This window comes from Lagopus leucura, unplaced genomic scaffold (genome assembly GCF_019238085.1).
Source record: "Lagopus leucura isolate 7727_CA_CO unplaced genomic scaffold, USGS_WTPT01 31998-0_obj-0_obj, whole genome shotgun sequence".
Taxonomy (NCBI): domain Eukaryota; kingdom Metazoa; phylum Chordata; class Aves; order Galliformes; family Phasianidae; genus Lagopus; species Lagopus leucura.
In genome coordinates this window covers 3,874-21,061 of record NW_024966489.1, presented here as the reverse complement: position 1 = coordinate 21,061, position 17,188 = coordinate 3,874, and the positions used below count along the sequence as shown (strand labels likewise).

At 48.2% G+C, this 17,188-nt stretch overlaps 1 protein-coding gene and 1 long non-coding RNA gene across 6 annotated transcripts; both read right to left on the bottom strand.

The window, feature by feature from the left end:
- Positions 1-542: 542 nt before the first annotated feature.
- LOC122192602 lies at positions 543-2,412 on the bottom strand. Its single transcript, XR_006182647.1, has 2 exons — positions 2,337-2,412; positions 543-1,153 (listed from the first exon to the last, which is right to left on the bottom strand). It is a non-coding gene; the product is annotated as an uncharacterized LOC122192602 (long non-coding RNA).
- Positions 2,413-8,420: 6,008 nt separating this feature from the next.
- Positions 8,421-14,740, bottom strand: LOC122192604 (NACHT, LRR and PYD domains-containing protein 1b allele 2-like). 5 transcript variants are annotated; one of them, XM_042893209.1, is made up of 14 exons: positions 14,507-14,740; positions 13,660-14,116; positions 13,341-13,592; positions 13,030-13,083; positions 12,679-12,702; positions 12,033-12,187; positions 11,374-11,441; positions 11,009-11,229; positions 10,646-10,902; positions 10,271-10,402; positions 10,028-10,184; positions 9,836-9,880; positions 9,547-9,600; positions 8,421-9,243 (listed from the first exon to the last, which is right to left on the bottom strand). In XM_042893209.1, exons 2-14 carry the CDS (start codon positions 13,952-13,954, stop codon positions 8,987-8,989), a joined length of 1,971 nt encoding a protein of 656 aa, XP_042749143.1. In that variant the 5' UTR covers positions 13,955-14,116; positions 14,507-14,740; the 3' UTR covers positions 8,421-8,986. The 5 variants fall into 5 exon arrangements, with proteins under 5 accessions (XP_042749143.1, XP_042749142.1, XP_042749144.1 ...); XM_042893208.1 differs by having other exon boundaries at positions 14,571-14,740; XM_042893210.1 differs by having other exon boundaries at positions 14,575-14,740.
- Between the last annotated feature and the right edge of the window lie 2,448 nt (positions 14,741-17,188).

The following is a 17,188-nucleotide window of genomic DNA, read 5'->3' as shown; positions in this document are numbered from 1 at the left end:
GGGAGGTGGCCTGCACAGTTGAGCTGAGCGCCAACGTGGAGCAGCATCACGCAGAAATGGTTCCACAGCAGCTGGGGGCAGGGCACGGAGGGCGGCACATTGCTGAGCAGCTGCTGGCAGAGTGCTGTGTAGGGATGGAGGCCCTGATGGCTCCTTTCTTGTCAGGGAGAGTGAGACATTTGTTAGGGACTGTGTTAGGGACACTTCTGGCACCGTGAGAAGTTGCGGCAGTGTCGCATACACTGGCGGCAGCACGCAAACAGCCACAAGCTCTGTGTGACTGACACCCAAGTATTTGACAGCCTGCACGACCTCGTCACTACTGCTGGGAGATGCCGCTGAGGTATAACAGACTTGAGATAAGGCTGACAGAGCCGTGCCTCGGTCCAGCACTCAGCAACACAGACTGGGTGTGTGGGATGGCACAGGAGGGACGAGCCCAGCTCCAGCACCCTCTCCTTCAGGGCAGCATGGAAGACCCAGCACTGCCACTTGCAGCATGAGGGTCATGTTTAACAAAGCACTTGACCAAGTGCATATTGTTCAAGTGCATGGCACACAATAAAAGTTTTTGTTCTGCAGTAACAACGGAGTCTGTGTTTAATTGCCACAGATAAACCTTGATCTTACTTGCCCTCCATAACCTGTGTCTTTCCCAAACCTTTTCATCTCCCAAACTTCACAAAAAAACAAAAACAAACAAACAAAAAAACCTACTTAACATAGTTCCGCCTCCCCCCTCCAAGATTTCCAGGGCTGACAGTGAGATCTTGGGTTTCCTAGATCTCTGCAAATAAAGGCTTATTCTCACTTCCAGTGTTCCGTCCTTTCCCGTTCACAAGTAACACTTTGCCTTTGACAGGGGTAGTGCAGGGGATGCGTTAGCCTCTGGCCCCCAGCTCTTCCTCCCAGAGTTCTGCTTACAAGCTGTGTGGGGGGGCAGTGTGGGGGATGCATTCTCGTGCTGGTGCCAATCTACTTTGGCTAGAGCAGATCACCGACTTTAAGATCTCTAACTCAGTTTTTCCTTTACCCTTTTTCTGCTTTGTTTTCCACATTTCCACTGTTCATACCCTCAATTATGCTTCCACGTACCATCAACAATTACACCTCCACATACCATTGAAACAGTCTGTCCTACTTCCTTCAGAACCTACAAATCAAACAATACAATTCTTTACTTTCCACAAACACCAGCACTTGGTTGCATGATTAGAATCCTCAATTATAAAAACTGGTCCCACTACTTCATATATGTTCCTGGTTTCTTATTTGATATTCCCCCTATCTCATCTGCAAAGTCTCTCCTGTGAGCTAAAATACAACACAGGGGTCTTTTTTTATTGTTGTTTTGTTTTTGTTTTTGTTTTGTATCTTTCTAGACACTCCTAGACCTAAGGGGACTTCCCTAAGAGGATATATTGAAATATTAGTAAGGTTAGTGTTAGAGAAAGGAAAATTCTCCAGGTCCCATCTGCATCGTTCCAGTTCCCTCAGTATTTAAGAATGTGCAAACTCTCTCTAGGACCCTGGGAGGATCAGCAGCACAGCTACTCCCTGCCTCTGCAGAGACCACTGCCGCTTGTAGTACTTTAGAACCTCAAGGAGGGGGGAGTTTTTAAGGGATCCCATTTATGACCTTTCTGCTTCTCTCCTTTCTCTTTTGAACTTTGACTCTTTCTTGTGAGGAACTATTTTACTTTTTTTTGCTCCCATTAAACAACATAAGGCAACTCTGTTTCAGAGAAAGGAGCCTTACTGTTTACATACAAATTCAAAGTCTGACAAACCCAATTGCTGTCAGACTCACATTTTGGTCAAAATGTTTTTCTGTGTAGTGGCTCTCTAGGCTATGTCTGTATTTAAACATCTTTTTCCTGTTCTTGTCCCTAGTTTGGGGATTATTTTCCAATTCTGAAGCTTCTTTCCTAAGAGGCTATCTTTAGGCACAATTTTGGGGACCCTTTTTCCCTGCTCTCAGGAGCTCCTATTCCCCATCCCTCCAGAATGCTGCTGTGAAATCCCCAGCTCACAGGTTACCTCACTCTGATTCTCTGATTTGGGGCCAATCCCTCTGGAGCACCTTGCTCAGATTCTCGGATTAATAGAGGTGCACTGCTGGCACTTCAAGTGCACAGGGTACCGCACACCAGCAGCTCCCTCCTGCTACTTTTCCTTCCACCAACAGCCGCTCTGTGTGTCCCTGGCCGTGCCCCTCACGGGACAACAGAGCCACCGGTCGGAACTCAGCACTCGTTTCTCACTGAAAGCGCGTCTCAGTCATACACACTCAAGAGTCTCAACCAACACCCAAGGCAAGAATTAAGTTCCCTTACCTTGGTCCGTCCTTGAAATTACCAGGTCGCAATGGCTGACACCGGTGCCTGCCTGCCCCCTGGCTTTCACACTGCCCGTCCTTTATGTAACAGTCTCAGTTTCTTATTGGCCATCCCAAGGAGTCCCCTCCCCACCCAGACAGGACTGCTAAAATTAGCGGGGTGCACCTATCCTGTCCAGGGCAGCGAAGGAGACCCCCAAGAGGTGATAATGATCCCGGACGAGCCCCCAAATTGTTGGAAATGACCAAACAATTTATCAGGACGGTATCTCTGCTAAAACAGATTTTATTCGCATTGCAATGGTGGGACTCCTGCAAGCAGGAGAGCATGCAGAAAAAAGCGTTCCATCTTCTATGCTCTATTACTCTTATCTCTTTCTCCCCTGGTTCCTCATCAGCTGAGTACTTCAGGTTCACAATCTTCCCACAGCTGAACTAAACATACGGATACTGGCTAAACATCAACTTTTGATAACCAAGCATATATTGCTGATTAGTTAACTTCTCATATTTGCTCATTCAACACTCAGTCACTGTTTCTGGACATCTGCTCGTTCTTGCATAGAGATAAACTTGGAAGAAGGACAGGGGGAACTATACTGATGCCTGCCTGTTGCATCCCAACCTACCCTCAGAGCAAGGCAATCCAGCCTTGTATAAAGGCCCTGGCTTCTTTGATGTTTGTTAAGTCTCTTTTTCTTTTGCTGAGGGTCTCTCATCCAAACAGAATAGCCCTACAGTAAGCTTTCTAGTCCATAATACTTTACCTATACTATTTGGAACATTTAAAAACCACTGCAGTTTTGCAAGCCAGAATTAATCACACTATTCAGCAACTATATTTCTAAAGCATGTTACTAACATAGATGGTATTTCTACTTTTTCACATCACATTCGCATTTCTAAGGACAAGTTACAAAATACGAATACAATACACTGTGCTCTGCTTCCTCAGATCAATTTCCCCTTTTTAATATCTAATGCAGAAACAACATTCAATTCTACATTCCCCCCACACGTCTCCCCGCAGCGCCCTGGGCAGCTCCCCGGGCAGGCTGAGTGCTGAGCCTGGCAGGCAGCGCAGTCCCTGCCCCGGCACACAGCCCCTGGGGCACAGCAGGGACTGTCTCTGCAGGACAGCCCTGAGCACCCGGCTGCAGCCCCGGCTGCACAGCCTGCAGCCATCCTGGGACTTGCAGCCCTTAGGGCAGTGCTCTGACTCAGAAGCCCTCAGCTGGAGCAGGTCCTTCTCAGCAATAAAGAAACGTGGAGTGCCTCCAGCCTGATTTGCTGGTCTAACAGACCTCTCCTGGATACTGTTGTGTATTTTGCCCTGCAGCCAGAGGCTTACTGTGTTAAGTTCTGTGAGCGCTGCTCCTCCAGTGAGCTCTCAACTTTCTCCACCTCTATACAATGTGTCACATTTCTTTCCCTTCTCTCCTCTAGTTGTCACCTACCGCCCATGCCTACAGAGTCCTCTTGCACTGTGCAGAGTTGCTGCTCCTGTACCAGCAGCTACCTGAGCTCTCTGCATCCCAGGAGCTTGGCCCAGCTCAGCAGCAGAGGCCCAGCCCGAGGCCTCTCTTCCTCCATCCCATTGGTCTTCCTGCAGATGTCCCTGGGGCTCTGCAGGAAGACACTTAGGAAAATACTGAAGGAGTCCTTGATGTTTCCTCCTTCAGCTGTGCTGAGATTCTCCTTCCCAGGAGCGTCATTTCTCTCATCAGAGACAGTTTGGCAGGAGGGCCACCTCCCCTTGTCCCAACACAGACAGGACACTTGGGCAGTATAAGACAGGGATCACAGGTGCCAAAGCAGAAGGAAATGACTCAGATTCTGAGTCAGCTGAGGCACCTCATTCTGGGTCTGCAGTGCTGGGGCTGGAACAGGGCTCAGCTCCTCCCATACACACCATGTATGCGCATTCCTCCTGTGTGTGCACAAAATGCCCTGGTTTAAGCCCTCATGGTAAATACTGGAGATGGAGATTAGCAGTGCATTACTGTGATGCAAACACCAGTTGACAGCTCAAGTGAACTGGCAGCTGAAGATGTCCAAAGCATCAGCAGACATCCTTCTTCGCTGAAGCACTGAAGTCACAATAAAACTACTTTTATCTTTGCGTCCACCAGGTGCAAGGACTTTTTCTTGGATTTCATATAAATTGTTGTGAACTACGGTGTACCAAGATATAAAGTCGATCATTATGGCATCACAATCAAAGGAAACTTGCTAAACTAGGGAAAAGCAGTTAAAGGTTGGCCCAAAGTCACAGAGATTAAGCGGAAGGAGAAATAAAGGGGAGGAAGCAAGTGGTTCTACCACCACATTAGATGCAATTGAGCATGCCCAGAGAGACATTAGCACATATTCGTGAATTTTTGGGGAAAAAAAATGAATACGTGTGCCAATGTATTGCATATGTATATGTTTTGCAAGTTGATGGGGTCAACAGGAAGGACAGACGCCAACAAAAGGGATAGGCTTACTTTACTGTCCATTTCAAAGTAATACAAAAATAAAGCTTGCCTATAGACAAAGGATAAGCTCAACAATGAAGAAAATAAGCAAGTTAACACATCTACTCATTACTACATGAGGTTAGAGATAGTGATTAAGAAAGAGACGTCACCAATTGCCCTCATACACATCATCCTGATCTGCAGTTCATGAAGAGCCCCAGTTGCAGCCAGGATCTGGAGAACCTGTCCTGCAACTGAGGAGTCCTACAGAGATGAGCCCTGCCTGTCAGGGAGGTCTCCAAAGTCACTGCAAGCAGATCCAGCCTTTTGGGCCACTCTGTGATTCTGTGATTTATTACAAGCTCTGTGCAACTAAGGGATGCTGGGAAGATGGGGAAGTTGATGATAGTAAAGAGAGAAATTCTAGCAAACATTTTACAGAGTGGGGAGATCACCACCAGGGATACTGTGACATCTCATTGAATTGCAGGGCCACAGTTCTGATGTAATGTGTAATGGAAAGCATCCTTTATTCTCAGAGCCAGATGCACAGGAGACTCCTTCCTCCTGATCGTGCATGCCTGGCACAAAAGAGCTTCAGCTGATCTGCATTCAGACACTGCTTCAGCCCCTGGAGCTGCCCTATGGTAGAGAACAGCTGCAGTCTGCAATGAAAGCCCAGTCCTGGAGGTAAGGGGCTGCCAGGCGCCTCAAAGCAGGTGAGCAATCGAGCCAAACTGCCAGCCGAACCAAAGGCAACATTAAAAGTGCCCCAAGAGCATCTTGTCTGCTGGATCCCCTCGGAGAATAAGGGAGCTGGTGGAGAGGTGTGTATAGAAGAGAATTAAGAGAATTACCAACATGGAAGTCAGTAATCAAAAGGAGGCTGGGGAATTATTACTGCATTCAGAGGTCCACGCATGCAGAGCTATGGAGCAAGGTCACTTCATCTGTGAGGACTGGGGGAGAAATACAGTCCCAGTAAAGGGACATATAATAAAAGAGGAACAGAAAACCTCAGTAAATAAAAGGTAACGAGGATTACTGCAACATGATTAAATCTGTCTCCTGGATGAAAACGAATCCCTTTTGTCACGACCTTCCAAGCTTGTGATTCTCTGCATGAGCAATGGAGGGCACTTACCTTGGGTGCAGAGCTGCTGCACCTCAGCTGCAGGCAGCCTGGCTCTGTGGAGTCGCATAGAGCAGCAGATGCCGGGTGCCCTCAGCCTGGAGCTGGCTGCAGGACGGCTTTGGTGCACTGCTGCCAGCACGGTGCTGCCCGGATGGCTTCCAGCTGGGCTCTTGCTGATTCACAGGGTGCCCCTCCGAGTGCTGCTGTCTGCAGAGCTGTCAGCTCCACCACAGCCTTTTCCTACCCAGAGGGCCTGGGAAGAGCTCGACTCCCAGGCTGCTCCCCTACCAGGGCATTGCTCATCATCACGTCAGATCACCACCCCGGGGGTTCGAGTTTTACCATGCTAACTAAGCACGGGTTTCTCTAAAGCATCTTGGCTTCCTTCTGCTGGGATGTGGCACAACCTTGTGCTCAGCCATTCCTACTTTCTTGTCCTCGCGTTCCTTTACACTCCTCTCCCTCATGAAGATGTCTTCACAAGAGATTGCACTCTCTGCCTGCCCTGCTCTTGAGGGCAGCATCTCCGTGCAGCTGGGTCACTTCTTCACTGAGCCCTGCCGATGGCAGAGTTTACACGTTTTAACTATGGAGCAAATGAGGCTCTTAATGGTGGAACAGCTCACAGCTACTCCTGGCATGAAGAAAGCTGCTGAACCTCTTTCTTCTGAGCTGAAAAGAATTCCTTTTCACTTACACTCTGGCGATAACTGAGCTCTTTCTCATCGTTTTCTGATAACGTTCTTTCCTGATTCATCAATAGGTGCTCTTTTGAAGGCATCAGCATGGTTAAAAATTCCTCGTACCCGGTGGATGCAAAGATTAAAGTCATCTGTTGTGACTTCATTGCTCCTGTGAAGCAGGATCGTTGAGAAAAGCAAGGCTGTTCGCACACCTAGCAAAGCTGAACTGGAACATTTTAGAATTAGCATTCATTGATTCCTTTTGTTAAACTCATATTGGTCCTTAAGCCAGATCCCTATTGCTAAACTAGCCTTTGTCACACTCAAGGTCAGAGATTTTTTATGAAACGTCACTCTCCCTTCACTGTACTTCATCGTTGACTAATTGTGCATAAATGTCTGTACTGTTAACAAGTGATGACGTGAGTAAGGAGGGACTATAAAGCAATGAGTGTTTTTCTCTGGTAAAAGAGGGCTTATGAAAGTCTGCTATAAAGACATGATCAAATTTTTATTGCAACTCTCTTCATTCCACTTGAAAAAATTGCAAGCAGCATTGACTGCAAATATTTGAAAGTATAATTATTATTTATTTATTTATTGTAATCTTGAAACCTATTCTCAAAGTCTTTTATCACAATGAAGAACAAGGCAGATCTTTTATTACTCACAGAACTGCATTTAGCCAATGGATCCAAACGCATGAAGTGATTGGCCATAACTTGAGCTGGCCCTGCACCACGCCCTCCCTGTCCCTGGTTTCAGCTCAGCCCACACCAGCGTTTGGTTGGTGGTGAGGGTGTTGAGGGCCTGGGCTGCTTAGTGGGAAGAGTCACCCCATGGTAGCATGGGGAAGGGAGTGCAGGCTGCACTGTGAGCTGTGCCAGGCCGCAGGTTGGACATGCCTACCATAACCTACACAAACTCCACCCAATGGGGAGCTCACGCTCTTAACACCCTATGGACACCCATGGACACCTGTCAGCCACGTGGAGACCCCACACTGCATGGAGACACCACAAACCCATGGAAACTTCAGAACCCCACAAAGAACCCAACCCCTCAGGCCTCTGTCCCACTCAGCTACAGATCATCTCCCACCCCTGAGGCACTGTCTCTATGGTCTCTAAGGATCTCCTGTACCCAGCACTAGTGAGGCCGCACCTCCAGTACTGTGTCCAGTTTTGGGCCCCTCACTGCAAGAAAGACATTGAGGCCCTGGAACGTGTTCAAAGGAGGGCAACAAAGCTGGTGAGGGGTCTGGAACACAGGAGCAGGCTGAAGAAGCTGGGAATGTTCAGCCTGGAGGAGGCTCAGGGTAGACCTCATTGCTATCTATAACTACCTGAAGGGAGGCTGCAGTGAGCTGGGGGTCGGCCTCTTCTCTCGTGTCATTAGTGATAGGACCAGAGGGAATGGCTTCAAGCTACGGCAGGGGAGATTCAGGCTGGACATGAGGAAGTATTACTTTTCAGAAAGGGCGGTCAGGCACTGGAATGGACTGCCCAGGGAGGTGGGGGAGTCATGGACCCTGGGGGTGTTCAGGGAAAGGCTGGATGTTGTGTTGAGGGACATGGTTTAGTGGGAGCTGTTGGGAATAGGTGAACGGTTGGACTGGATGATCTTTTAGGTCTTTTCCAACCTTAGTGATTCTATGATTTTATGATTCTATGGTAATGGCCTCCTCTGAAGAGGATGGAATTTGGTAGATTGAAGGTCAATCTCCTCAAGTTTGTAGAGATTATTCCTGAGAGATAAATTCCCTGCCCTGGTGTGTTTGGGAATTTGAAGAATCAAATGGCTGAATCAAAAATGGTCAATTTTAATGAAATAAGTCAAATGGTGATTGGAAGAAGGGTCACCTTACACTTCTTGGTCTATGGAAGAAATTCCTGCTGACAGTGCACTCATAGTCCACCAAGGGAAAACAAAAAGTAGAAACAGTGGGTTCAGTCTCAACGTTGTCCTTCAGAGACAAGGAATCAGAAATAATTGATCAGAAATATGGGAAGAATGAGTGAAAAGGGAACAACTTAGCCACAAGTGTACCAAATGTGATAATGTGCTGGTGTTGGCAAGAGAGGGAAACCGCCCTGGAAATGATTTTTACGCTCACTAAGAGCAAATTACATAGAAAACAATGTACACATTTCCACATGTGGGAATGAGGCTATAATGAAACATCCCATCCCAAATCTAGTATCTTCCAGCCCCATAATGGTCACACCCAGTGAAGGTGAAACAAAGTACCCAATAAGAAACTGTAAAAAACCGAGGTCTCCCTGAGTGGTATAGAGCTCATCCAGAAACTCATCTTTCCCACATCCTCCATGGGCCGTGCTCTCTCAGAGCCTCCCCGAGATGGATTTCACTGACCCTGGAGGTCCTGGAGAAGGTGATTATTGGTTTTCTTCAGCACATCAAGGAACAGATCCTTGCAGGCAACATCCCAGCTTGGCATGAAGCTGTAGAGGAGCCGCATCTGCTCCTGCGGTGTGGGCATTCCTCGGATGCTCTGATACTGCTCATTGGTCAGGACGCGCCCATAGAGTTGGTCCAGGACAGGGCTGACTGATGTCACACGTTGGATCAGCTGCTCTCGGTGTTGCTCCACAAAATGCAGCCCTGGTATGGGTGAGTGGTTGGATGCTCGTGCTCAGCAGGCGACATCCCACCTGCACTAGGGCTGAAGGACCCTCAATCTCTGCTTCTGCTGGACCCTGGCATGGCGTATCACCTCTCCTGCCTCAGCTGAGGCTTTGGGCAAGGAGATAGAGTTTGACAATGTCTTGGTAAAGCTCATCCTAGTCCTCCTCATCTCAATCTCTATCTCGGTTTTGAAGATCTTCTGTCTGCTTTGGCATTGTGCCCTCATGGCCTCCCTCCGTGGGGCAGGTTGGTGAGGAAAAAAGGCAGCCCAAAACTCACCTTTTTGTTGGGCCTGGACAGAAGAGGATGGCTGGTGCTCCATGAGTGATGGATCTGCAAGGTTGGGAGGCAGGAAGAAGCAGGTTCATTGGAAATCCATGGGAAGCATTTTGGGGATGTGGCTTGTGACCTCATGCTGTCCCATTGGCCTGGATGTTGGACTGGGATGTACACATTTCCTCATGAATGTGTCAGAAGCCATGCTGAGCAAGAAAACCCTCTCTCCACGTTGGATGGGGAAAGACCTGGACCTCCAGGCCAAAACCACCACCCTAATGGATGAACAAACCTGAAAACAATGATGTGGAAAAGGCAACTGGTGGCTCGATGTCTCCTGGAGGAGAACAAGAAGAATGGAGGACATGAATTGAAGACAGGAGGTTGGGACACACACTGTGAGAGATGTTTGCACCCCTTCCTTCTTTTCCAAACTTGTATGCATCCTCAAGACCTCACCTGGGGCTGCATCCTGCCTCCCTACCTGCTCTCAGGAAGGTGGCCCAGAGCGGGCTGTGCTCCATTTTGCTCTCCTGTGACACCTTTGTCAAGGTGAGCTGCATTCCCTCCTGCAGGTCCTTGCTGTAGATCTCGGTGTAGAGCTGGCGGCTGCCTGAAGTCAGGTAGATGAATTTCAGCTCCTGGCAGAGGCAAGTTGGTGCATTAAGGTGAGCTCATAGTGATCATGATCCCTCATAGTGATCATGAGGGGCAAGGTCCAACATACTTGGGGGTTTATCTCTGCCTCAGAGGGACTGGACACACGGTACCGTGTGTTAAACTTCAGTGGCTGGGAGGTGTGAGGAGGTTTGTCCACCAGGAAGGAATGGCCCCGTCTCTTCTCGTCCTTCTCCACTGCCTGCAAAATGATTGTGTGGTGAGTGTGGAGACAAATGGTGATGGGAGAGACAAGAAGAGGGCAAGGAGACCAAGTGAGGAAGAAGAGCTACAAAGAGATCAGGAGAGCAGGGTCCCAGTAGTGCCTCGTGGGAGTCTGTTTGCCAGAGGTGCTTCACAATCCCAATCTCTTCCAGGAGGCACCCATTTTTTGACTGCCTACATGTGACCACAAAACTGAATCAGAAACCAAAGCTGTGCTTGCCTTCTCCAGGCCATGATTGTTGGGGATGAGGTAGAGATGAAGGGTGATGTCTGCAGCCCTGATGACACGGTAGAGCAGCACAAGGCAGTGCACAGGTATGAAGGGGAACGAGGCTGAAAGCAAGATGACACCCATAGGTGAGAAGCTGGGGTCTCTCAGCACTGCATGGAATGGCGTCACTGCTTCAGGATTCTCCAGGCACAAGTTCCCATCCACAAGGTGGCCAATATGCATCCCAGACACGCTTAACTTCCTCTCTGTGAATGGACATAATGTTCACAGATTGACTCATCTGACTGGGGATCGGGTGCGTTGTCCCCCAGGGCTGTTTCAGTCACCGAGCCTTCATCCTTGCTGCAGTACCTGAGAGACACAGGAAGTGTGGGAGGTGAATGGCCTCAACAGCACGTGGTTCAGCACGGATGTCAAACACGGGTCCAGCCTCCATCCATTCAGAGGGGATTCCTGCAGGCAGGTGACTTTCCCAGAAGGAGTACTCATACTCAATTGTGGTGGCCATCCTCACTAAGAACTTGAGCTTTGTCTCAGTGCACCGGAAGAAGCCAGCCCGAGGAAAATGAGCTCTGCAGAGTGGTAGAAGGAGAGAAGAAAGAAAGGATCTTGCAGGCTGGACACTGGGCTACTGGGCTGTGGGATCACCCTGTCTTTTTTTTTTTTTTGGTGGCTATTTGCTCAGGAGAGGGCACCTCCTGCTGTCAGGTGCTCACCTGTATATCTCTTTCTTGCCATCTTTGCCCCCAGTAATCTCTGGTTTCACTTCTTCTGCCCCGTCCTCCTGAGCAAGAAGCACAGAATCACAAACAGGTTTAAGCTCAGTATCAAGGCTGGTTTGGTTTAATGGATTCCTCATTCCTGGAGGATTTTAAGAGACATGTGGATGTGATGACTGGGGACATGGTTCAGTGGCAGGCTCATAGTAGTAGTTGGTGACTGGACCGGAACATGTGTCTCTTTTCCAACCAAAGTGATTCTACAAATTCTGTGATGCTATTATTCTACCGTTTTCCAGTTTGATGATGCTCTGTCTGATGCAGACTGTGTTCAGACAGGTCTGCATTTGTGCTTTGAACTGATGATCTTAGAGGCCTTTTCCAAACTACACCATCCCATGATCGTATGATCTGGTCCAAACCTTCCTGCAGGGCTACCCAGAGTGTGTTTCTCAGACCCAAGTCCAACAGCATTTTGAAGAACCTTGGGGAAGGAGACTCTGGAACCTCTCAGGGCAACACAATGCTCTCAGGCTTTCTTCATGGGAGAAGTGCACCAGGATCTGAATCCCTGGTGAGCAATCACCAGAGACAGATAAGTGCAAGGCTGTCTTAGAAAACCACTCTGAAATAAGCAGGAGAGCACAGCACCTTACCTCTTGACTTGAGCATGCCATGCATTTGGGACTTGAGCCTCTGCCACTGCTGCTCTCCACATCAAAAGGCTTGTCTTCTGGACGTGCAGGAGTTGTGAATGGAAACAGCTTTCCCACCTGCTCTCTCAGTTTTGAGACTGTGCCGTAGAATGAAGCTGTAAGGCGAGGAGTGAGCATTTATCTCCCTCTGTCCCCAAGGGCTGCAATGGCCTCTTCTTGACCCCCCTAAGTTGCCATTTCCCTCATTATACTGGCATCATTAGTGCATAAGAAAGGTCAAAAGGCAAGAACTATCCAGATCCTTGTATATCTTAAGTGCCAGGAGAGCCTGGCATTTGAATTGATCTTGGTTGACCTATGTGATCACTGGCTGATTGTAGGCCTCACACACTGCTTAGCTTACACACTGCTGTCTTATCATGATAAGGTAAGTCATGATAATGTATCTGTCAGAAATATTTCTCACTTTCTTAACCTGAAAAGCTCTGTTGGAGCTAGGTCCCTGACCTGCATGCAGAGGGAAAAAACAAAGAGCCCAAGCCAGTCCTGCTTTTGGAAGGCTGTGTCCAGAGGGATGGAAGGTGTTGTACGGAAGGTGATGTAGTTCAGCAAAGGAAGTGACGGTGCTGAGCAGCTCAGAGCTCACCTTGTGTATTAGATATCCAGGCATCTGCAGGAGAGAGGAGATGGCAGTGAGGCAGAGAAATATAAGTGAGGTGATTGCTTTGAGACCCTGGGGAAGGCTGCTTGGGGCAGAGCAAAATGGCTCCTAACTAAAGAAATGCAGTAAAGCAAAAGGAGAATGCACTTGTGGCCTACGAGAGGGCGTCCTGCTGCACTGAGTACATAGCTGAAGGAAGGTAACCAAAAGCCAAGGACTATCTGGAAACTTGTCCATTTTAACCAGCGTGACTTCACAGAATGGCTCAGGAGGGGACCCTGGGGAGATGATGCAGTTTAACAAAGGGATGATTGTGTTTAACAGTTCAGAACTCACCCAGATTTACTATCCAGCCTTCAAATGCCGAGGAGTAGTGGGTCAATCCATCTCCTAAAGATAGGGAACAGTGGTGAGTTGGATAAATCTAGGGTTAAAGAATTACCTCTGCAGAAATGTGGTCCAAGAATAAGACTTCCTCATGTGCTCTCTACATCCTCCACTACTCGCATCTGCAGCTGCTGAGTAATAGCTCCCACACAAATGCCTCCTGTCCCTCCCAAGTACAAAGGTGTGTAGATGTCCCTGTGATCCTCCTTTCTTTCTGAAGGCTTTTCTCAACTGTGAAGATAATTGAATTTCATTCTTACCTGCGTATTGCAAGAAGAGGGAGAGATTATTTCTCCTCAGCACGTTGTACAGACAATATTTGGCTGTGGCATCCCACACTGGCACAAGTTCATAGAGCTTCTGCATTCTCTTCTGGTTGGTACTCTCCGCCATGATGCTATCATGCTGCTTGGAGCTCAGCACACCTTCCTGGAGGAGTTCCTCGATAGTCCCTCCCACATTATTGGCTCGCTGGATTATAAACTCTTTGTTCTGCTCAACAAACCTTGCGCCTTGCAGAGAAGAGGAGAATGAGTTCAGTCACTCAGTGCTGCCATGACCTCACCTCCCCCAGCTCACCTGTTTGCAGCGTGTCCAGGAGACGTTTGGCCTGGTGCACCTGTCCCATGGCTCTCAGCACATCCACTGTCACCTCTACGCAGTAGGACCTCCCGTAGTGGCTGTACAGCAGGGTGGCAAGTGCAGCTGGTGACAGCCCTGCCACACTCTCCAGGTCAATGCGTTCATACCCCTCCCTGGGCTGGAACTTGCTGAGTTCCCTTTTGAATTTCCAGAAGTCATGCTTCTCCAGGAACTTCAGGGTGTCCCACAGTAGACTTGTCACTGTGTTCTCTGTACTGCCTCCTGATGCCATCGTGCATCGCAGCTCTGGTGCGGAGAGGTGCTTGAGGGACTTTGGGGATGCGATTCTTAACAGCAAGAGGTTTTCAGGACAGCCAAGACCCCTCTCACTTGATTCTGTGGGGACACCAACATTCTTCTGGGGATTCCTTCAGCATGAGGACTGGTTACAGTGCTGTGGTAATAATTAGAACTTTATTACTACATTAAAATTTAGGAGGAGGAATTGCATAAACATTTTAGCAAGATGAATCAGCTGTTAAACTTTTCACTGGCAGTCATTCCTGAGCCATCTGGTGGAAAGTGAAAACACATAGCTGAATGATATCTATGTCATGCCATGAGCCACTGCTTATCTGACTTTGGGATCTTTGGCAAATTCAGGACAGACCTCAGGATTCTGGTTACAAGCCTGTCAGAAATGCACATACACAGAAATACACAGAGATAAACATTTTAGTAAGCAGCACAATTTTCCATTACGTTCAATCTTGAGGCTGCACAGAGCAATTAGCATATCTTTCTCATTACCTTGAATCCTTAGTAGCTCCAACTTTTCACTTACCTGGATGACCTTTGGTAGGCCTGCTGCTCAACAGTGTGAAATTATAACTATACTCAGATTTTACCTACAGAAGTCGCTCTTTTGGTCTTCAGAGGAAGAAAATGAAGGTGTAGACATCCCTGGTCACCAAGGGCCCACAGGCTTTGCAGCAGCTCAGGTCTGAGCCCCTCTTAGGGTGTGCTGCTGCAGGATCTTGTGGGCTACTTCTCAGTTTTAGTTTCACTTCCTGATCGAGCACTGGTTGTCCCCACCCCTAGTGAGATAACACCTGGACTTTGATATTACTGAGGGGCGGAACCCCACTGCCAGCTGGAGGCTGGCCTGAAATGAATGTCCCCAGAGTCGGGTTATGCAGTGGATGAGAAGAAAGTGGGATAACAGGTGAGAGACTGCTTCTTTATGCAGCTGTGTGCCTTGGCATGGAATCAGGGAATGAAAGAATCCGAGAGGCAGAGAATCATCACTAGTATGCCCTCACAGCACAGAAAGCCAACAGTACCCTGGCCAGCAGGTGACCCTCTACTCTGTGCTGTGAGACCTCATCGGGAGTACTGCATCCAAATGTGGAGCCATCAGTGCAGGAGAGACTCAGAGATGTTGGAACACATCCAGAGGAGGGCCACAAAAATGATCCAAGGGATGGAACATCTCTTCTATGGGGACAGGCTGAAAGAGCTGGGACTGTGCAGCCTGGAGAAGAGGAGGTTACAAGGTGAGCTGATAGCAGCCTTTAGTACATAAAGGGGAGCTACAGGACAGAAGGGATCAGACTCTTTAGCAGAGTCTGTGGTGATAGGATAAGGGGAAATGGTCTCAAACTTACAGACAGGAGATTTAGGTTGATACAAGGAAAAAGTATTTTACAGTGAGGGTGGTGAGGCACTGGAACAGATTGCCCAGAGGTGTGGAGGATGCCCCATCACTGGAGACATTCAAAGTCAGGCTGGACCAGGCGCTGGCCAACCTGATTAAGCTGTGGATGCCCCTGTTCATTGCAGGGTTGTTGGACTAGATGGCCTTTAAAGTTCCCTTCCAACTACAAGAATTCTATGATTTAACTGAACACAAATGGCAAAAGCCTCAGTGGCACACAGGGCAAGTAAGGGCAATAATCCCTGATCCTAATTCCGTGTGTAGTAAGCGTTATAAACAAGAGGATATTTCTACAGTGAAGTACAAGAGGGAGAAGTACGGAATGGTGTGACTTATCTGCCATGTAGGAAATTCACAGTGAATTACCTGAAATGTTTGAAGACAGTTGGGGTTGAAGGGCAAATTATCAAGTGTGGACTTAGGGCTAAGAAGGAGGAAATTAAAGGCTGACAGTGCTTCCAGGAAGAGTCTATCCTGAAAAAACCTTTATAGTCACCAGCTACAGAAAACAACAACAACAAACCCTGGTGGAAAACTGCACTAGTGCAAAGCATGCAGGTTGGCATAGCGCTGTCTGACAGTTCCTGGCAGTGAGGCCATGTGCAGCAGGCCAGGTGAGTTCTGTGGGGATGGAGTTGTTCCCACACCAATGCAACCCCATATTTAACAAAAGCCACCTGGCACCTGAAAGCACAGCATCCCCTTTCAGCGCATGTCACCATTAACAGCAGCCAATGGAAGATGAGTGAAGCTGGAGTCAAGTGTCAGTAAAACCCAGAGAAAGGACCGAGGAAACCGCAAGTAAAGTGAGGGTAAACATTGAATAAATTGTGAGTAAAACCCAGAGTAAAGATGAGTAAAATCAGTAGTGTGGTTGTACACCTGGAGCAGAATAAGAATAAACCCAAGTAAAATGGAGTAAACCCAGTGTAAAGTGTGTGTAAACCTGGTGTAAAGTGTGAGTAAATCCAGAAGGAAAGTAAGGGTAAACCTGGAGTAATGTGTGAGATAACCCAAAGAAAATAGTGAGTAAATTCAGAGTTAAGTGATAGTAAACCTGGAGTAATCTGTGTGTAAACCCAGAGTAAAATGTGAATGCACCCTAAGAAGAGTAAAAGTAAACCCCTTGAAAAGTGTGTAGACTCCCTCTGTCTGAGTTGCCACCGTCTTCCTGCAGTAATCCCGCTGTCTTGCAGAGACCATGATGAAACCTGTGGTCTAAGACTGCCATGAGGAAAGCTGGTCTCCTGAGCCAAGAGGGACAACCCTTACACACCCTGCCACTTGGCCGCCTTCTCACACCCACAGCTGCAGCACCGTAGAGGCAGCGTGGTCTGTGCTCACACACAGACTTATCCTCCCTCTCTTCAGCAGGCAGCAACAACCCACTGTGCCGTGCGGCCAGAGGCAAGCCTCCCCCAGGCTATTGAAAGGTTATCACCATGAGTCAAGTGTCGAGGTCAATAGTGGGCAGTGCCAGCCCCACCCTTCACACTCAACAACCTGCCTACAAGCTGCCAGCCTACCAGCACAAGTGCAGCATTGTTGCTGGCTGAAAAAACAGCCTACCCTGAAAGTGATCTACTTCAGGGTTTACTCACAGTTTACTCCAGGTTTACTCACACTTTAGACCAGGTTTTACTCACACTTTACTCCAAATTTTACATGCACTTTACATCTTACACAATGAGCTCAGATGGGGAACCTCAGCCATCCAGGAATCCTAGAGGTGATCATTGACTGGCCTGGAGGTAAAAAGTTTGGTACATTACCAGGAGAAGAAGTATCGCGTGCTAAAGAGTCCCCACC